The sequence below is a fragment of the Mytilus edulis genome, chromosome 5 (genome assembly GCF_963676685.1).
Source record: "Mytilus edulis chromosome 5, xbMytEdul2.2, whole genome shotgun sequence".
Classification (NCBI taxonomy): domain Eukaryota; kingdom Metazoa; phylum Mollusca; class Bivalvia; order Mytilida; family Mytilidae; genus Mytilus; species Mytilus edulis.
In genome coordinates this window covers 96,388,327-96,412,359 of record NC_092348.1, presented here as the reverse complement: position 1 = coordinate 96,412,359, position 24,033 = coordinate 96,388,327, and the positions used below count along the sequence as shown (strand labels likewise).

Below are 24,033 nucleotides of genomic sequence, written 5' to 3'. Positions count from 1 at the left end.
CTGCAACATTGTAAATATCAGATTCAACCACTGCAACATTGTAAATATAAGCAACATTGAAAATATAAGATTCAACCACTGCAACATTGTAAATATAAGATTCAACCACTGCAACATTGTAAATATAAGATTCAACCACTGCAACATTGTAAATATAAGATTCAACCACTGCAACATTGTAAATATATGATTCAACCACTGCAACATTGTAAATATATATTCAACCACTGCAACATTGTAAATATAAGATTCAACCACTGCAACATTGTAAATGTAAGATTCAACCACTGCAACATTGTTAATATAAGATTCAACCACTGCGACATTGTAAATATAAGATTCAAACACTGCATCAACCACTGTGACATTGTAAATATAAGATTCAAACACTGCATCAACCACTGTGACATTGTAAATATAAGATTCAACCACTGCAACATTGTAAATATAAGATTCAACCACTGCATCAACCACTGCAACATTGTAAATATAAGATTCAACCTCTACATATTGTAAATATAAGATTCAACCACTGCGACATTGTAAATATAAGATTCAACCACTGCAACATTGTAAATGTAAGATTCAACCACTGCATCATTGTAAATATAAGATTCAACCACTGCAACATTGTAAATATAAGACTCAACCACTGCAACATTGTAAATATAAGATTCAACCACTGTGACATTGTAAATGTAAGATTCAACCACTGCAACATTGTAAATATAAGATTCAACCACTGCAACATTGTAAATATAAGCAACATTGAAAATATAATATTCAACCACTGCAACATTGTAAATATAAGATTCAACCACTGCAACATTGTTAATATAAGATTCAACCACTGCAACATTGTAAATATATATTCAACCACTGCAACATTGTTAATATAAGATTCAACCACTGCAACATTGTAAATGTAAGATTCAACCACTGCAACATTGTAAATATAAGATTCAACCACTGCAACATTGTAAATATAAGATTCAACCACTGTGACATTGTAAATATAAGATTCAAACACTGCATCAACCACTGTGACATTGTAAATATAAGATTCAAACACTGCATCAACCACTGTGACATTGTAAATATAAGATTCAACCACTGCAACATTGTCAATATAAGATTCAACAACTGCATCAACCACTGCAACATTGTAAATATAAGATTCAACCTCTACATATTGTAAATATAAGATTCAACCACTGCGACATTGTAAATATAAGATTTAACCACTGCAACATTGTAAATATAAAATTCAACCAATGCGACATTGTAAATATAAGATTCAACCACTGCAACATTGTAAATGTAAGATTCAACCACTGCATCATTGTAAATATAAGATTCAACCACTGCAACATTGTAAATATAAGATTCAACCACTGCAACATTGTAAATGTAAGATTCAACCACTGCAACATTGTAAATATAAGATTCAACCACTGCAACATTGTAAATGTAAGATTCAACCACTGCAACATTGTAAATATAAGATTCAACCACTGTGAAATTGTTAATATAAGATTCAACCACTGCAACATTGTAAAATATAAGATTCAACCACTGCAACATTGTAAATATAAGATTCAACCACTGCAACATTGTAAATATAAGATTCAACCACTGCAACATTGTAAATATAAGATTCAACCACTGCAACATTGTAAATATAAGATTCAACCACTGTGACATTGTAAATATAAGATTCAACCACTGCAACATTGTAAATATAAGATTCAAACACTGCAACATTGTAAATATAAGATTCAAACACTGCAACATTGTAAATATAAGATTCAAACACGGCAACATTGTAAATGTAAGATTCAACCACTGCAACATTGTAAATATAAGATTTAACCACTGTGACATTGTAAATATAAGATTCAAACACTGCAACATTGTAAATATAAGACTCAACCACTGCAACATTGTAAATGTAAGATTCAACCACTGCAACAAGCTAAGTGTGTAACAATTGTTTTCCACTCAACAATTAAATTTTCATATTTAAAGTACGAAGCTTGTCAAGCTTTTTAAATAATTAAAATTTAACTGTTGAGAGTGAATAAATAATGAAATACACGAGTTGTAGTGGTGTTATTTGTTTCCCTTAGGATTTTTTATGCCCAAATTATGGGCATTATGTTTTCTGGTTTATGGGTTCGTCTGTCTGTTCGTCCCACTTCAGGTTAAAGTTTTTGGTTGACGTAATTTTTGATGAAGTTGAAGTCAAATCAACTTGAAACTAACTACACATGTTACCTATGATATGATCTTTCTAATTTTAATGCCAAATTAGAGATTTTCCCCCATTTTCATGGTCCACTGACCATAGAAAATGATAGTGCCGATGGGGCATCTTGTGTACTGGGGACACATTCTTGTTATCCTTCCTTTTCAAAGATTTACAGATCATAGTGTTCTTTAAATATGACTTACTCAGATATGGTTGCCTTTTTATGACGTCAAAATAGGAAATTCAGAAGATATAGATGCCGTATGTTATGAAGTTTCTTTTTGTCATATGTCCATTATCCTTGACCTTATCTTATTGCTTCAGTGACTACTTGAAAAAAGTTAAGATTTTTTATAATGATAATTTCTTTATGAGTATAAATAACTATATTTAGTATGTGAGTACATTGCAAGGTCATCATGCCTGTGAGACAGTTTTCATTTGACTTCAACCTCATTTCATAGATCATGCCAAGGTTAAGTTTTTCGTGTGAAGTCCATATAGCAGATACTATAAGCAATAGGTCTACTATATTTTATGTATGGAATTATTGTTAGGTGTACATCTCCAACTAGCAGGTGTCATCAGACCTTGACCTCATTTTTTTGGTTCAGTGGTCAAAGGGAAGTTTTTGTGTTTTCATGTTTTTTTAATATACTGTGGATTCATTTATTTTCGTGGGTACCAATTTTCAGGGTTTGAGAAAACTTACATATATGTGGATATTTAATTTTGTGGTTAGCAAAGTCTTTTCCTTTATTACCCACGAAATCCATTAAAATTGGTATCCAGCAATTATTAAAGAATCCACAGTACTATATGCAATAGGTCAACTATATTTTGTGTATGGGAATATTCCATGATGTACATGTTAGTCTCGCAGGACCTTGACCTCATTTTCACAGTTCATTCGCAAGTGTTAAGTTTTGGTGTTTTGGTCTGTTTTCCTTACTAAGTAATAGGTCAACCATATTTGTTGTATGGTAGGTATGTAAAGTGTTTATTTCTGTCTTGCAGGTACCGTCTAACCTTGACCTTATTTTCATGGTTCATTGGTCAATGTTAAGTTTGTTTCTTAGATACTATAGGCAATAGATCAACTATGTTCAATGCATAGATCAATTGCAAGGTGTACATGTTTTTCTGTCATGGTTCATCTGACCTTGACCTCATTTTCTTGGTTCACTGGTCAATGCTATCAGTAGTTTTCTTGGTGCAGTCTGTTTCTTAAAACCTATAAGCAATATTTAACTATATTTGGTGTATAGAATGATTTTATTGTGTACATATATTTCTTGTATGGTTAATATGACCTTGTCTTCATTTCATGTTGAGTTTATGTGATACTTACCAGATGCGCTTTACGACAAACAATGTATTTTCATAACTGTTGGTTTACTGGCAAATTGACAGTAGATTTCTCAAAGATTTGTGTGATTCGAACAATTAAAGATGATTTTTTTAAAGGACCCTACGCATCCATGCAAAAATAAAAAGCAATGTAATATCTGTCTTTTCAAAATTTGATTAAAAACAATTGAACAAATAAGTATGGATTAGAAAGACAATTTTAGGTAAGATTTTGTCAAAATTGCGCCTTTATTTAGCGCAGCTAGATATATATTACAATATTCATACAGTGGAAAAATAAATACACAAATTCAAAAACAAATAAACCAAAAGAACAACGCTTTTATGGAAGTGCGACATCTCAGCGTCGGAGGTACATATTCAACACGCAGCAAATATAGATTCAGACAAAAAAGTTTCATCGGTGCATAAGTACCCTGATGAAGGATAATCATCACTAAACCGGCCGTACGAGGGCTGTATAGCCAGTCAAGGTCGTTAAAAACTCCCATCATCATCATTATCACCATATATAACAGAAGTTATTATTGTAGTATTAAAAGCTTTATATTTAGGACTATCAACATTAAATCAATGGTTATTAATTAAAGGCGAGACATTTCAGAATGTGCACTCATAAAGTACAAATCAGTTTCTCTTAATATTTGTTACCTTCCTTTCTGTTGTCCTCGTCAACATTGCCTCCATTTTAAACATTTGTTTACTAGTTTTAGGACAAAAATACTCTGGGTGTATACAGTGTTCTCCCCCGACATTGCACATAGCATCCTGTTCATAGAGGAATTTGAAATACCATCTTGTTCCTAAAAACTATAGCATCACATTCATAACACAACCTATAAGAACATCCGTTCAGATAGCATCACATTACCATGATGCCCCCGGGAAGAACAATATTTTTTTGAAGTCCAGAGTTTTGCCTTGTGTTCATGTATTTGTAAATATTTAACGTTAGTCAAATGTGTGCCTCAGTTTGCCTTTTGTTCCACTGTTAACAGACCGAAACGGTCAGTTGTCCATCATTGAGGCTATCTGTAGTAATCTAATTTGTTTGGGAGAACATGATTTAGTTGTAATTGGCTTTAAAATAGCTTTCAGTTACTGTGAGTACTATTACATCAGTATCTAATGTTAATTATGTAAGTGTGTTTATTTGGCTTTATATTGATATATTGAGTTGCAGCTTAGTGTTTATTCTGATGGGGTGCTGTTAAACCACTGTCCCAGGTTAAGGGAGGGTTAAGAGCTCACAAACCTGTTTGACAATGCCACATTCTTTGTGTGTCTGTCCCAAATCAGGTGCCTGCTGTTTAGTGGTTACCTTTGATGCATTCATGTCATGTTTGTTTTTTCATGACCATTGTTTTTTTTAGAAATTCTGTCATTAATTTTCTCATTTGAGTTCAGTCACTTTTTTCATGTCAATGCCTTTAGAGCAAACTATACGGTATGAGTTTTTCTCATTGTGGGTGGCCTTACAAATGCCTATAATTAGTTATATCCATTTCATTTGAACTCTAGTGGATAGTTGTCTCATTTGCAATCATATAAAATCTTGTATTTATAATAACTGTACTACAGTGCAACAGAGAAAAATGTCCAATTAAGCAGGGTGTCGAAATACTCAGGTTTTTTCTGCAAGGATATGCATATTTTGGGACCATGAAAATGTGTCAGTTAAAACAGGATGTTGAAATAATCGGGTGTCGGATTAGGTAGGTTACACTGTATATACAATAAACCTGTCAATTAGAAGTGAGCTAAAATGCTGGATTCTGGCATGCCAAAATTTTAAAATCAGTGCCTTATTTCAGGATTAAGGTACTAGTATTGGTACACCTAAGTAATCATTTATAACAGTGACAAAAAGAAAATGTCTACTGGAAGGTTTCCGTGAAGAAAACTGATGTTATTAACATTTATGTGACAAACATGGCTATATAAATAATTCAGAATTATGATGGCAAAGCCTTTATTTTTTCAACTGTATCTAAAAAATTGATAGTTTATACAAATAAAATGATGAAGAGGTAAATCTATACACCAACAACTGAACTATATCTGTCATAAAATATTGTAAAATTCTGAGGACGGATTTATCTGTGAGAATACATAAATACATTAGATTGATCAGCAGAGTTAATCATTTGTTTGTTATCAGTAACATAAAACCAGTGTTGGAATCATTTCTTAATTCAGAAGGCTTTTTAGGTCACCCACACTTAAAATTTTCCTTTTTTTTTTCAATCACTGTTAATATGAGATATAAATAGCCACAATTTATTAAATCTTGATCACTCGTGATTAGACAGAGGGTCACCATTTATTTTAAAGAATTTCATCTCAATCACTGGTGAGATAAATTTTGTCAAACATTAATACAAAATTACTGATCTTTTCCGCCATTTAAACATTTTCTTTTTCCTTTTCAACTTCCAATTCCTGGGTTTACATGGCCATTATTTTAGTTATAAAACATACATTCATAAAAGCCTGAATCTTTCCAATTTTCCTTGTATTAATTTGGTTATCATAGCAAATTCCTAGACTTAAAGATAGTGTCATGATTTATAAGACATGGTTTCCTTTCTTATTAATTGTTGGTGTTCAAAACTTTTAAAAGAATGAAAATATTAATCTATAATATCATCTCTATTGTATGACTAATGATAATTAAAACTTCTGATGACAATTAATAAACTAAAGAAATATTGACTTAAACAGCTTGTTGAGTTGTTACAGCCACAGTTGTGGTATTTAAAAAAAAACAATAAGTACAATGAGGACACAAGTTTGCTTTGATAGTCAAATACATTTGTATTGGTGTGTTTTCAATTTAAAACTCAAGGGAATTTAATTTTTTTTAAATAAAAGTTGAATCCATAAATAAAAATAAGGATAATATAAAGTATAAACTATTACATATATGACATAACAGTTGCTTGATATAGTTAACCCTTTCCTCCATTGACATTTTTTTTTGCATACTTGATTTGCATAGGATTTTTCAATAAAATGCTAAAAATATGGTTTAAAGTATAAACAAATTGTGAAAAACAAATATTTCATCAAATAAATTCAAGTCAGATATTCTTATGAATATCCTTTTCATATTGGATACAAATTTTATTAAGTCTGAAGCAGACACTTTGTAGTCAAAGTATTTCAACTGAGGTACTACACAGGCGTCAAAAGGCGTCATTATGGAGTAAAGGGTTAAAAGAAACGAAGAAAAATACCCAACTATAGCCTCAACATCTGATAAGTATAATTACCATAATAAAATTGTATTAAATATTTCATAAATGTTAAAATTTACTGGATGATTTTTCTTACAACCTAAAGATCCAAAATATATGATTAGTAAAAATTTCTCTAACCTTTAAATGAATAATAATTAATAACAATAAATACAAATAAAATGAAACAAGTACAAAAATTAACAAATTATACAGCAATAGGGTTCATATAAATACTGATATTGTGTAAAAACAAATACTCTCATAAACTCAATACAGAGGTTTTTACTCTCATGGACTCAATAGAAAGGTTTTTACTCTCATGGCCTCAATACATAGGTTTTAAAAGTATTTTCAAATTAAACTAAATAAAAATAACAGCTAGTTTTGATATAATCTAACAAGCAAAAAATTTAAAAAACAGTTTTTTTTAGTGTTGCTGGCCAAATATCATGTGGCAAACTGGCAATTGCTTTTATATGGACAGGAAAGGCATAATTTAACACCTTATTCCAAAAAGAAAAGAGAGATATTAATGTTGCAACTAGAGGACCATGTTTGCCTATAAAATTATATTTACAGCAAGAATATAACTAACAAAGAGTCCTGTCTGAGCAAGCAAAAGTTAAAAATAGCATAAAGATTGTCTAAATATACATTATTGCTTTAGTTGTTAAAAATACATTTCAACTGAGGATGTTTTTTATCACTACCATGACTACCAGCACAACTCATTATAAAAAGCACTTTCAACTTAAAAATCGAGATATAACAAAACAAAAATACTAACAAATTGTATAATATGGAACCCATATAACTTACAATATACATCTTGTAAAATATTAATATATTCTTCATGAAACTTATTATAATTCAGTTAACATATGATGCACACAAGACGGACAATTAACATGTATTTGGCAATTGCCACAAATTTGTAAAAAGATGCATATAACTTGTAGTTGCAGGATTAAAGAAGCATGGCTTATTTTGCATCAAGGTTAAGATATGCTGCTATTGGGTAACAATTATTCAAAGAACTGCAACATTATATAATTGACTATTTTACCCAAAATGCATTAGACTAAGGAAAGAAGTCTTTACCTTCAAATAACATAATATTTAAAAAACTATGAAACATATTCTGTCAAAATATTTTTTATATTAAACATGTTAAAAAAATGCATTCAGCAGTTTGTTCAATTTTTTTTAGGAAAATGGCATGATATAAAATATGGTGATATATTAGAAAATGATCATTTTTCAAATAAAGATATACCTGCATTTTAACATATATAAATATTTGTCTGAATTCAGTTACTCAATCAGAAATAAATAATGCTACAATAACTCTAATGCAAAATCATTTATAATGACCAATTTAGTACTTTTTTCTGGTCAATTACAATTCTTCAGTTAAGAAACACATCTTTTAATCAAAGGATGCCAAAGTTGTGATTATGTGATGTTTTCGTTTATATATTTCTTTACTGAATCTATTAGGAGACAGATAATTATACTGATTAATAAATAGTGTACATATACCCTGAACAGGTTATGTTATTCTGACCAAATGTTCATCCTGATTATACAGTCCCTAAAATTGATACATGATATCAAAATGCAGGTATTTTTTATTGTAATAAAAATGTCTACAAATTTAAGAGGAAAAGGGAGGATAACTGAGGTAGAACTTTACGTCACTACGCCATTTCTGTAGCATACACTATGTAAATTATACTATGACAGATCTTTTCAAAGATACAAAGTATGTCATCAAATGATGACTGCTGCCTACATACAGCAGCCAATTCATCTGTATTTGTATCATTCATCATGTCTATAACTACTTACAAAATTAAAGTGCTGTAAAATGTTAAAATCTCTTGTACTGTTGTTGGTTACCAAATTTTCCATGTACCAATAAGATGACAAAATGTCAGTGATGACATCAATATAAGAAGGAAACATAAGATCTACCTAGGTTTTTATCCAATGTAAATAATTCTTAAATCTAAACAAATTTTGTACAGAAAGATATATAATTGCATAAATCATATATAAGTATAAAAACAATTTAAAAACTGATAAATTGGACGGCTTACACAAATAAATTTATATAGTAAATGCATGATTTGGCTTTATCCTAATCACAGACTATAAAAAGGACGGTAAAAAGTGCAACATGACAACCCAGGAGTCTGTAGTGATATAAATAAACTAAAAGTTACATTTAATTTTCATTACAAAGCAGAAAACCTTTTTGTTCAACAGATAACAATTTTTTTACAAAACTCAACTTAATTGAATCAAACTTAAATTATTTCTTCAAAAAAAACAATAAATGTATTAAATCTTTGAATGCTTCATTGTTTTTCTTTTTTCTCTATTTTTTCTCTATTTTTAAAGCATTTAAAAAAAAAACCAGTATTTGTTATCTCTAGTGAGATACATTGCTTTGAAAGTTGACAATGTAAACATTAATGCATAGACTTGATAATTCAAAAATTTAATTCCATCACGAAAACTTGGTCTTGCCTTAAATATTTCATGTAAATACACAAGTTTATACATAAAGACATAAAATGTATATACACATCATATACAGTATGATAATAAATAAAGCACACATTCTGATAAAGGGGTCAATATTTAGCACTATACAACAAACATAAAATGACTAGACTTAAAGTTGTTCACACACTATACAAAATATCACAGTTTTTTATTAATAATATTTCACTGTGGCACAATTTAACAAAGATCTATCCACTGTACCTGTCAATCAAAGCTATTTGTTAAGTCTTAAACATATCGAAGAAAGAGGAGATTCATAAATCAAAAATATTTGACACTTTTTATAGGAAGTCAAAAAGAGACCATGATTTAAGATGCAATAATATTATAAAATCAGCAAAGACACAAGTTGCAAAAGGTCATAAAATCCTTACAAAATTATTTGTGCATTTAAATCAGCTCTGATGACCAAAGAGAGATATTTGTGGCAAACTGATCATTCTCATGACAAGTTTTGGATTTCCTGTTTAAGATGTTCAGAATATTCTACTTTGTATATCAATAATTGATCAAATACCATCAATAATACAAAATGTTCCCCCAAACTTATTAAAAGTTGAACTCAATAATATCATGAATGTAGGGCAAGTAAATTTGATTAAGACGATTAAAAAGTATGTATTTTTATGCACCTCTTAACATAACAGTGATTAATAAACAACAGCATTTAACAAAGATTATCAAAAGTAATTTGGCACAAGAAAACAAATGTATAGTAAAACCTCATATGTTTTATGAATTCATGTTTCTTAGACATTTTCTTCAGCATGTTCACATAATGAAAGACAGACAGTCAAATAATTTAGTCTCTTAAAACTTTTTCTTAAACAATTGCAAGTTTATAATTAGTTTTAAAATATATTTAGTGTTTAAATTTTTAATCCAGTTATTTATTACTGATTTAGAATTTCAGATTAAAAGTGGATTTGTATATTTTTCATAAACAACATGTGTTTTACTTATTTTCAGTCCTTTATTTTGGAATATATTTTCACATCATTAAATATTTCAATGTCGCTGCATTATAAAATGTAACAATGGATGATACAGGTACCCAATGTACACAAAAATTGATCTCTGCAATTGACCGTGACAATTTTAGCAAATTTTTCAGAATTTTCTGAATTTTCAAAGTTCGAATGAACTCTTTAATTATCATAAGACTCCACATAATTTTTAACCTTTTTCAATAATTCCAATTATTGAACCAGAATTTAATTACAATGTGTCCTTATAAAAGTTTTAAAAAAAAAATGCACCACAATTATTAATTCAAAATTCAACTTTTGCAAAGGCAACAAACACCCAATATTTCTGATTCACTAATTTAAGCACTTTAATAATAGATTGTACAAACTTAATACAGCAATAGTAATGAGGTTTTACCATACATACATTATAACAATAAATAGAATACTTAAAAGGATTTTGTTACATTTCATCCACTTTTAAAAAAATTTCTCACAAAAGTTGGTTTCTAAAAACCATAAATTACAACCAATTCGATGTTCGGTCATCATGTACATAGATATTTTTTAAAATTTGAATATTATGATCATGATTTAATACATTGTACTGTTCTTGAACTTTTTGTAGAGATTTAAATTTAATATACATGTGTACTTGCATGTTTTTAAAATTTTCTTCACATGATTTTGATAATACACTTGTTTTTGGATTGTTATAAAATATAAATTTCTATGAACTAAAGTATACAGAAAACTGTGAACTTTAATTGGTTGTAATAGGCATATATTTCAGAGAAATGGAGACTAAAGAATTAGACATAGACTATGCTAGAGCTACAGTTGAAATGCAGTTCTCCATTTGTCCTCCACTTCAAGGCAAAGCAACATACATGTATCATTTTAAGAAATGTTAAATACTTATCCTTATTAACAAATTAAAACCCTATAGCACTAATATAAAATATAAAATACAAAATGAAATATTGAAGCATAATATCCAGTGAACAAATAAACCTTCATTTTAATTACCCAGTGAGGCTATGTCAGCTTGTACGTCTGGATTACGATGCAGTTCATCTATTTCTTCTGGTTGAACACGCCGGTGTTCGGAACGTAATGAACGACCTGAACGATTAGATTTGTTACTTTTTGTAGACTTGGTAGATTTGGCACTTTTGGTGCTATTAGCACGTGTGGACATGCGATGTAGATAGTTCTGAGAAATTGTACGGTGAAGATTCTTGTTACTGGCCAGCGACGTTAACCATGAGTGAGTCAACGCTGATGTTGCAATCATTCTATCTGCTGGATCAACTGTTAGTAATTTGTTAATAAACTCTTTGGCTAAATCTGACACTTCTCTCCAATGCTGAAAATAGAAACAAAATCATTTACCGGTATATTCTTAAAATGGAAAATAGAATTATACAAACATTACATGCAACATTTCAGACTAATTACCTAACAGACTACATTTTATTGGATGCAGTTTACCACCCCTTAGATCTGTAGGGGTATAATAAATATGCATGTACTTACGTTTTGAAAGTGACTTATAATAGCAAAAACGGTGAATTCATTACTATTCTTTGGATACCTATTTCAGAAAATGTTACACACAAAAATAACTATTGTGATATTTGACTGAGATTGAATTTGAAAAGGGCGACGAATACATGCAGAAGACACAAACCCTGCCGATGCACCTAGTTTTGATCTACATGTATTTGGGGTTCATGCGATTCCAATAATCTTATTTTTTACACAAAATTTGTGTCTACAGTAACTTGAATCTTACAGAAATAAAATGTATCTGAGTATCACCAAAAATCTATTAAATAGTACAATGTGTAAAGATATACTATTAATTTGGGTTTTTTCACCATTTTTAACATCATTGCATAAAGAAGGCAAATAATTGTAGCATAAATGTACATGTACACTCAGTAAACTTAACCTCCAAATATAAATGGTTTAAAAAATCTGTTGTAATCCCTTTATGTATTGTACCGTTTGTAAATTTTAAATTACTTTATTAGTTTATAAAGAAATAAGGTCAATAGTTTACAATACAAATTCAATTCCACTATAGTTTTTCTTTATAACAAAACACAATATCCTTTATTGTGTATTGCAATGTTTAATAAATTCACTTGTACTGGATAAATTGTTATAATTTAATTAATTTCTTATTACACTTAAAGAATCTGTCTACGTATGACTAAACCTATTAGTAACACCAAATGTCATGTTTTACTGTCCTTCTCTCACGAATCGTGTGTGGTAAAATATTACATTTGACCTTTGACAAAACGTTTGTATTTGATGTCAAAAACACCAAATTTTTGCCAATGTTCTGTCTACTACATGTAGGTTAATCCTTAACTGATATCTTAATCTTTTTTAAAGAATATATATAATAAATAATTAAAATTTATATTTACAAACTTTCAGTCTATGAATTAGTAGAACATACAAATGTACCAATATCAGACATTCAGAGCTTTTAAAATTATAGTTATTATAATAATAAAATAATTATTAATAATGTCTCAGACAAATTCACAAATCAGTACCAAACATTTTTTTTTAAAGGAGCAAAACCCCTTGGAAATAATAATTGTATGGAAAACAGCAATTGAAATCTCTTTGAGTCTATATTTTTTTTAGAATTGTTATGAAATATGTATCGAAGTATTGTATCAGCGTGCATCAACTTTCATATTGTATCACATTTACATTTGCCTCATAAGTTAACACTTAAAGTTATATATATATACATGCATTTTGACATTTATCTTCATTGTCTATGGCATTTGTACTTTAAAAAGTCCACAGATTAAATTTATTCAATAGGTATCGATAGCAGATTCAAAGAATAGCTTAAATTGAACATTTGTATATTAGAAATATAAAGCAGCTTTTTTTTAATTTTTAATAAATAATAAAGCATGAATTTTGTTTCATTGAACTTCACTACAATGACTGATTCTTATCAAAGAAGGACAGTATAAATGAATTGAAGCAATACGGTTGCATTAATATATAAACAGTATCACATAAACATGACAAAGGATTTAAAACATTTGTATAAAACACATTAAGATGTGTGCATCTTAATTTTAGCATGTATGGCTTGCTGTTCTTACATGTCACTTCATAAGTATACCAATATTGATTCCTGTTAATGCGACATTATTCCTGTCCCTGTCTGATGCTTTCTTTGCTGCGGAACCGTAGTTCTTCATGTTCTAAGGTCTTTTTAAATTTTTTTTTTACCATTTAGTAAAACATAACATCAGGACCTATAGCTTAGAGCTATGGTTCAGCAGTTAATGCATTCTTATAGCTTTGACACATGGTTGATGATAAGGCTGTTGTCTCATTGGCACTCATACCACATCTTCCTACATTGTCCTTTAAATTACTTTATTAGTTTATAAAGAAAAAAGGTCAATAGTTTATAATAACAATACAAATTCAATTATTCTTTAGTTTTCTATGTTGTCGTGTGTGCTGTTGTTTGTTTGTCTTTTTCATTTTTAGCCATGGCGTTGTCAGTTTGTTTTAGATTTAGGAGTTTGACTGTCCCTTTGGTACATGTATCTTTCGTCCCTCTTTTATATATTTAATTATTGTCTTTTGCTTGTTGCTACACATCCTTTATAATTTTTGTTTTGTATAGTTATTTCTATATATTTACATTTGTAAACATGATACAATCGACATTGATCTTCACTACAATAACTGATGATACAATCGACATTGATCTTCACTACAATAATTGATGATACAATCGACATTGTAAACCTGGTTATTAGTTTTCATGTTTAAATTCATATATACTGTTTTACATTTGCCATTCATACATGTACATGTAGCTTTTTATATAGAATTGTTTAAGCTCATTGTTCAAGGCTGTATGACCAAGGAGTTGAATATAAATATACAATTACTTACAATGACCTACACATGTAGCTGCAAATACGTCATTAACTCTCTTGTGGCAGTTGTCTCAATGGCAATCATACATGTACCACATCTTATTTTCATATTTTATACTAAGCCGATTTAATGAGAACTAAACCTTAGTCAATTAACCATTTTCATGGCTATTAACTTTTTAAAAAACCAAATATTAATAACATGGTTCTGAGGGAATACTCAGTAGTTTCAACTAATCAGTGCCATGTCTAATTTTAAACACTTTCAAAATATTACTGAATTACAGAAATTCACAGTTTTTCAAAAATGTCTCATTTGAGGGGTTGTCCCTATGATGTTTAGTGTCCGTTTTAAAAATATATTAAAATTATCCAAGGGCTGTTTGTTCTTTTGTAAGGTAAAAAAGACAAAAGGAAACAAATACTGATAACTCACTTCTCCTACGTAGCTGTATTTTGCCTTCAAAATAAGTCTGTAAAGCCTAGTTTTATTTTCATCGTCAAATGGCATAGTTCCACTGAGTAAAATATATGTAATTACACCTATTGCCCACATATCAACTTGACAGTTGTATGGTTTTCTTGCAATAATTTCAGGGGCAATGTACTCAGGCGTACCACATGTAGTCCGCATAAACTGTTCTGGTCCTTTTCGACTTGCACTGAGACCAAAATCTGTTATCATTATTTTTGAATCATGCCCTGGGTGATAATACAATAAGTTTTCAGGTTTTAAATCCCGATGGGTTATTCCCAGTCCATGTAAATAATGAACACCTTCCAAAACCATTTTTAATACCCTAGTTGCATCTCTTTCTGAAAAAGATCCTTTGGCTATAATGCGGTCAAAAAGTTCCCCGCCTGTGGCAAGTTCCATAACCATGTACACTTTATCTTTTGATTCGAACACTTCAATTAATTGAATTATATATGTATGCTTCACTCGTCGCAAGACAGCAACTTCTGATTCAAACACTTCTTTACCCTCTAACCGATCTATCATTTTGATAGCATATGGTTGTTTCGTGTTTTTATGTTCAACTCTCACAACTTTGCTGAAATTTCCTCTCCCTATTAAAGCCTTAATATCATATTTTGCCGTCACTCTAGGATCAAATTTGTCACGATATCTTTTCACTTTTCGATGTTGCCGCTCACCCTCCGGTGGTGGGCCTGTGCCTCGCGGGTCTCTTTCCCTGGGCCTATCAGATCGTGTTTGTGTTTGAGTTCTACTGCCAAAAACTTCGACAACATTTTGGTCAGTCGGACCCTCCGGTACCAATTTACTATTTGGACATCCCATTACAAATTAAATGATATTTCACATGATACTGTCATTCCCTCGCAGATAACCAAGAGGGCCATTCATGCAATAAACTGTAAGGGAGAAGAATCATGCTTTAGTCTTCATGTAAATAATCTTTTGCTCCTCCATTTTCTTCCGATGAAACAAACATGGATGACGGGCACTTGGTCGTGATGTGTATTCCGCTACTCAAAGTAGGTCATAAAAAATTTATTTTCACGATCAAATCTCTCACATTTAATATATAATTTTAACCCTAAAAATCTATGGACAATTATTTTAATTATTTAAAGTATATTCTTTCAATTTGAAATGTGGTTTTATTAATCTAACTACAATTCTTCCGCGTAATAATATTCAAATTTTATGTGTATTGCTTTTTGTTTTCGGTTATTATTAGCACGTGATCAAGTGATCCAGACGTCAGAAGTTGTTATAACTACTTAGGGTGCCTTGGGGGATTATATTTACAATCAATCACTTTGATACACATTTGAGAATGCCATTTTAAAACTTCTAATCGTATTTAAGGACGAACAAATAAATCTGCACGTAATTATGACTTAAGGTAGAAAAATAAATTTCACGAATAGTAAGATTGTTTTTAAAACCCTAGTCAGAACCTTGCTAAATTACAATAACGTTCATTCATCTGTCCGTAGAACAATAACGATAGGATTTACTTTGCACGTGTGTTTTTTTTTTTTTTTTTTTTTTATTTCTTTTTTATCGTCTTCTTTTGATCAATCATTATCATATATGAAATCGATTTTATCCAAATTAATTTCATGAATGTACTAGATTCATAATTCATTTATTAAGTACTAAATAATTTGTGGTACCACCTGCTTATATAAATATACAATGTTTATGAATTTGGTATGATATAAATCATTTAATGTTTGTATGTTTTGTATTGTATTGGTATCAATCCTGTAATTTTGGATTTCAAACCAATAAAAATTACTTACTTACTTACTTACTTTTTTACTTGCTTACTTACTTACTAACTAATACATACTAGTCCTTATCAAGTTACAGCCATGGTTTAAAAGGGGCACTAGCTACGAGTATTTAGAAAAAATAAAATATGATTTTTTTTATTTGTTCAATCATTAATGAAAGTGCAATAGTGAAATAAAATTGGCTTTTAGCAGTCAGATTGTGTTAGTTCTGTCAAAATAAACAAAGAAACGTCGCCAATGAATGATTTACTTGCAAGTGAATAATACTACCTCATTAAATCCGTATTCATGAGGGTGGTAATGCTATGGGGGTACCGTGTTCATGACGAATAACGGTTAAGATTCTTGCCAAATGACGTAAACGTTAATTTGTGGTGCATGACGATATGATATGCACTTTCTTTTAGACGATAAAAAAATCGAATGATTTTGACGAATCCTGTTATATTTTTTTTTTCAAAAATAACAGTAACGATAATTATTTCACACCTCTGACGAATCACGGTAAAATTCTAATCAATTTGACGCTAACGGTAGCCGTAAATGGCCGTTTGCCGCCTGACGATAAAGGGCATTAATACTACCCTCATTCATGTGAACTTCAATTGAACCTCTTAGCTACAGGTAACTATAATATGAAATCAAACAGACCTAGACAAACCCATCGGTACGAGTTTGCTATTTATTTATATCTTTGTTTATGTTTAATAATGGGTTATATAAAATTCGGCCGTTTTCGCAGGAAGGTCACCTCGATGGTTAGATGGCTATACTCATTGTTGATGACCTATAGTTGCTAATGTCTGTGTCATTTTGGTCTCTTGTGGAGAGTTGTCTCATTGGAAATCATGACCACATCTTCTTTTTTATATTAAAATCATCAGATGGATACAAATAGAAATACATCTAACAAAAGCTGTTTGATATTCAAGATTCACTAGATTTGAGAGACTTTTAAATTTTTACCTTGAAAATGAAACAAATCTAGTCGATTTGATATCTCCCTTCGTTTACAGTACAAGTAGTCATCCTTTTTCTTCTGGATAATGAATGGGGCTTTACTTTGCAAAACTGTTTTAGTACCAAATCCAGACAATTTTATTTTGTATATACCTTTAAAGTTCTGTTCTGGAATTTATTTTTATAGTCGGAGAGCCTGGAGGGGAGGGGAGGGGATCTTTTTTTTATAATCAATTCTTTCTTACTTTTGAAATGGAACACACAATACAGAGACCTCATCAATTACATTTTGTATAAATTGGTTCATAGGAGAATTTTTCAGTATTTTGTAGTTTTATTCATAATCAAACTTGGGTGCATGTTTGCTCGGAGTCAAATTGAATATTCGACACCGTCTTCTTGTGGAATGGTACTCTTTGAGCTATATCTTGTTCAAAATACAAAGAAGAATGTATATCTATATTCATCACAAATTAGCACACCTGTTCTCGTCCTGATATTCATGTAATACTTCCCACTGGACTTTCAGCGTGTCGCTCGTGTAAGAGAATATTCTCGGGAACTTCTCTCAACTTCCACTGAACGACCAACGCTGTCGAGGTCGAATACAGAACAGTTCAAACTGATAGTTCAAACCAAACCAGTCTATTATGGTAAACAGACAGAAAGTCACAAGACAAAAAGTCACAGGACATAAAGCCACAAATTTGGTAGAACAAAAAGTCACAGGACAAAAAGTCACAAATAATCTGTGGACAATTGTTTGAATATATCAGAGAAATGTCTTGAAATACTAACTTTTTTTAATACATTTTTTCATATTAAGTGCCAAGCCACTATGACATTATTTTTTTTTTTACATTATTTGATCATCTATGATATTTTTTTGATAAATTGTGTTAACAAAGTTGGTTTATATACAATAGTTCAAGAAAAATACGAAATATTTTTAAAGAAATAAGAATTCTTTGATTCAAAGAAAATAATCAGAAAAAATGAATTGTGACTTTTTGTTCTGTGACTTTTTGTCTGTGACGTTTTGTCCTATGACTTTCTGTCCTACATTCTCTATTATCATATAAGAATTAAATAACTCCATGCAGAGCTTTTTAAAATTTAAAATTCGATAACCATGTCTATTCCATCGTTTCTATATAATTGACCTGTTTAACATAGATCGTAAAAGTTTATATTTTTTCACATACTTGTCTTTTATATTGAGACTATCGACATTCTACCTTATTATCTGTAGTACGTTCATATAGTATAACACTTTATGGTAAACCGATAGTGGATAAATTAAAAAGCCTAAGTATACATTTAAAAGAAGTATTCAGATCTTTTGTATGTAAAACACGAGAATATGGTTTAAACAAACGACAAAACTTGACTTTTAGTAATATATAAGCCTTTTCACACCATATTTGAGTAAACATGTAACATCGGTTTATTGATATAAACATGAACTGTTTTTTACCTTATAGGCATTTATACGTACCGGAAGACAATATCGAGTTGATGCATAAGAAATCTTATATATTATTATTAATAAAAACGAATTCGATATAATACGAACTATCGGAATATGAGGGTACTTGACGTAAAAAGGAAAGAACAAAAGGACCAGGTTAAATATGCCAATAGTCCCGATTTGTTAGTTGCTATTTCCAAACGGTTTGGAACTGTTCCAACCAAGGAGCGTAATATGAAAATAGCTGTAAATGATATGAAATACGTTTTAAAAATACTGTATCAAAATCTTTATCGAAACAAGGGGATCACTAGGAACTCGAGTGCTCATTCCATCCGGAGAAAGACTCATTATCTATCCGTAAGTTAGTCATTTCATTTGACTGAATACACCGGACGAATGTTCACCAGCACACCATAGTTCTTCTATATAACAGAAACATTGAACACGCCTACACCACACAGAAAACAGACGAAAAAAATAGTTCTGAAAATGACACAAAACATTACTCAACATATGACATCCTACATCATCCCGCAGATGACACAAAACATTACCGATTCGATGACACAAGACACCATTCCACAAATGACACAACCCATTAATAAACCTTCGACAACATACATTATCCCCCAGATGACACAAGACATTACTCATGCGATGACACAATACATCAAACCTGAATTGACACAATTAAACCTTTTACAACATACATCATCCCTCAGTTGACACAATACATTATATTACCCATCAGATGACACGAGACATCAATCCTCAGTTGAAACATGACACGAACCCTTTATAAACATATGACAACCAACATCATTCCTCAGATGACACAACCCATTACCCATCCGTTGACACAAGAAATCAGTCATCAGTTGACACAACCCATTAATAAACCTATGACAACATACATCATCCCTCAGATGACACAAGACATCAGTCCTCAGTTGACACAACCCATTAATAAACCCATGAAAACCTACTTCATCCCTCAGATGACACAATACATCATTCTTCAGATGACAGAAACCTATTTATAAATCTATGACTAAATACATTATCCCTCAGATGACACAGAACATTACCCATCCGATGACACGAGACATCATTCAGTTGCTGAAATCCATTAATAAACCTACGACAACAAACATAATCTTTCAGACGACATAAAACATTACCCTCAATTGACACAACCCATTAATAAAACTATAACAACATACTTCATTCCTCAGATGACACAAAACATCACTCCTCAATTGACACAACCCATTAATTAATCTACGGCAACAAACATAATCCCTCAGACGACATAAAACATTACACATCCGATGACAGAAGACATCAGTCATCAATTGACACATCCTATTGATAAACCTACGACAACATACACCATCCCTCAGATGACAGAAAACATTACCCATCCAATGACACTAGACAACATTCCGTAGCTGACACTTATAATTAATAAACCTATGACACCATACATCATCCCTCAGATGACTCGAAACATTACCCATCTGTTAACCCAAGACATTCCTCAGATGACACGAAATATTATCCATCCGATGACACAAGGCATCATTTCTTAGTTGACACAATCCATTAATAAACCTATGACAACAAACATCACCCTCAGATGACACAAAACATCAGTCATCAGTTGACACAAACCATTAATAAACCTACCACAACATACATCATACCTCATATAACACAAGAAATCGGTCCTCTTTTGACAAAAACCAGATAATAAACCTACGACAACATAAATCATCCCTCAGATGAAACAAAACATCAGTCCTCAATTGACAAAACCTATTTATAAACTTGTGACAACATAAATCATTTCTCAGACATTATTCCTTAAATGACACAATGCACAACCCCATCTACATCATTTAACACTAGAATCATTAAGTAGTGAAAACATTACTAAACATATGACATCAGATATCATTTATCAGATGCCAACATACATAACCCATTCAATGAAAGCATACATAAGTTCTCAGATAACACAGTACATAACCCGTTCGATGACACAGTACATTACACGTTCGATGACACAGTACATTACCCTTTCGATGACACAGTACATTACCCGTTCGATGACACCGTACATTACACGTTCAATGACACAGTACATTACCCTTTCGATGACACAGTACATTACCCGTTCGATGACACAGTACATAACCCGTTCGATGACACAGTACATTACACGTTCGATGACACAGTACATTACACGTTCGATGACACAGTACATTACCCGTTCGATGACACAGTACATTACACATTCGATGACACAGTACATTACACATTCGATGACACAGTATATTACCCATTACCCGTTTGATGACACAGTACATTACTCGTTCGATGACACAGTACATTACACATTCGATGACATGGTACATTACACAATCGATGACGCAGTGCATTACACATTCAATGAAACAGTACATTACACATTCGATGACATGGTACATTACACAATCGATGACGCAGTGCATTACACATTCAACGAAACAGTACATTACACGTTCGATGACACGGTACATTACACATTCGATGACACCGTACATTACACATTCGATGACACCGTACACTACACATTCGATGACACAGTACATAACACATTACATAACCCGTTCGATGACACAGTACATTACACGTTCGATGACACAGTACATTACCCTTTCGATGACACAGTACATTACCCAGCATCAAAGGCATTGTTTTAAATACCCTGTATCAACTTCACAAATAATACACGATGGTCTTGAAATATAGATTCTAGGTAATTACTTTGTTTTTCATCTAAATAACATGTTAAAGTGTTTTTTTATTTGTCTTTGTAAACTATTAAATTGACTGTTTAGTCTACTCTTGGTAATATCCATGTGACTCATTGCTTGCATTTTGCATCCCATCATTGTGTTAATGTGCTATTGTAGATTTTTGTAAACTTGTCTTTCATTTTCGTAATGTGCTTTGTCTATATGTTTTCTATTTTTCGTTGTTGACATATTGGTTTGTTTTTATGGGGATTGGGATAATAACACAATGTTGACTGCTGTACGTCTTTTTTGACATTTTTACCTATTATGTAATTTCATATGACTGTCATATAAGTGAAAGGTTTATCTAGCTATAAAATCAAGTTTGATCCACAATTTTCTACATAAGAAAATGCCTCTAGCAGAGTCTACCAAGTCAGGAATATGACAGTTGTAATCCATTCATTTGATGTGTTTGAACTTTTCAATTTGAAGCATGTATTAGGGACATTCCATAAGGAATTTTCCTCAAGAGTTTGGTATTTCACAGACAGATATCACCCATCAAGTGAAACCATACATAACTTCATCTGACGAAAGAAGACACCATTTAGCAGCTGACACAATACAAAAGTCAATAGATGACCTCAGATATAATCCCTAATATGACACCAACATTTCCCATTCAATGACACCAGATATCATTCAGCATTTGACATAAATCATTACTAAACAGATGCCACCCAAAACCATTCTTCAGCTAACACCATACCGATACATCAATCATAATGACATTCACCAGATGACAAAAGTTTGCACTAGACATAACTCTTAAGATGACACCATACATCATTTAGCTAACTATAACATGTTAAACCATGCAGTTCCCATCAGATGACACCTGACATTAGTCCTTAAATGACATCAAACATCACCCAGTAGATGACACCAAACATCACTCTTTATATGACACTATAAACCACTCGACAGATGACACCTGACATAACTCTTTAGATGACACTATACACCACTCGGCAGATGACACCTGACATAACACATTGTAAGACATCAAACATTACTCAGCAGATGACACCTTACAACACTTTATAAGACACCACACATCACTATGTAGAATACACCTTACAACACTTTATAAAACACCAAATATAACTCGGTAGATGACACCTTACAATACTTTATAAGACATCAAGCATCACTCGTCAGATGACACCTGACATAACACTTTATATGACACCAAACATTATTTGGTAGATGACACCTGACATAAATCTATATAAGACACCAAGCATCACTCGGCAGATGACACCTGACATAACTCTATGAGACACAAACATCACTCGGCAGATGACACCTGACATAACTCTGTATAAGACAGCAAACATCAGTCTGCAGATGACAGCTAACATAACTCTATGAGACACAAACATCACTCAGCAGATGACACCTGACATAACTCAGTATAAGACACCAAACATCAGTCTGCAGATGACACCTGACATAACTCTATGAGACACAAACATCACTCGGCAGATGACACTTGACATAACTCTGTATAAGACACCCAACATCAGTCTGCAGATGACACCTGACATAACTCTTTATGAGACACAAACATCACTTGGCAGATGACACCTGACATAACTCAGTATAAGACACCCAACATCAGTCTGCAGATGACACCTGACATTACTCCATGAGACACAAACATCACTAGGCAGATGACACCTGACATAACTCTGTATAAGACACCCAACATCAGTCTTCAGATGACACCTGACATAACTCTTTATGAGACACAAACATCACTCGGCAGATGACACCTGACATAACTCTGTATAAGACACCCAACATCAGTCCATAGATGACACCTGACATAACTCTTTATGAGACACAAACATCACTCGGCAGATGACACCTGACATAACACTTTATATGACACCAAACATTATTTGGTAGATGACACCTGACATAACTCTTTATAAGACACCAAGCATCACTCGGCAGATGACACCTGACATAACTCTATGAGACACAAACATCACTCGGCAGATGACACCTGACATAACTCTGTATAAGACAGCAAACATCAGTCTGCAGATGACAGCTAACATAACTCTATGAGACACAAACATCACTCAGCAGATGACACCTGACATAACTCTGTATAAGACACC

General features: G+C 31.6%; 1 protein-coding gene across 1 annotated transcript; it reads right to left on the bottom strand.

The window, feature by feature from the left end:
• Positions 1–5,577: 5,577 nt before the first annotated feature.
• LOC139524878 (serine/threonine-protein kinase H1 homolog) lies at positions 5,578–15,847 on the bottom strand. The gene is made up of 2 exons (XM_071320013.1): positions 14,787–15,847; positions 5,578–11,775 (listed from the first exon to the last, which is right to left on the bottom strand). The coding sequence occupies exons 1-2, from the start codon at positions 15,651–15,653 to the stop codon at positions 11,428–11,430; spliced, it is 1,215 nt and encodes a 404-aa protein (XP_071176114.1). The 5' UTR covers positions 15,654–15,847; the 3' UTR covers positions 5,578–11,427.
• Positions 15,848–24,033: the final 8,186 nt, after the last annotated feature.

Bases quoted from the DNA above. Each gene is read 5' to 3' on its own strand.
- LOC139524878 (XM_071320013.1), bottom strand. From the start codon at position 15,653: ATGGGATGTCCAAATAGTAAATTGGTACCGGAGGGTCCGACTGACCAA. The intron at 11,776-14,786 runs GTGAGTTATCAG...TTCTATTTTCAG, and splicing joins AATACAGCTACGTAGGAGAA to CATTGGAGAGAAGTGTCAGA.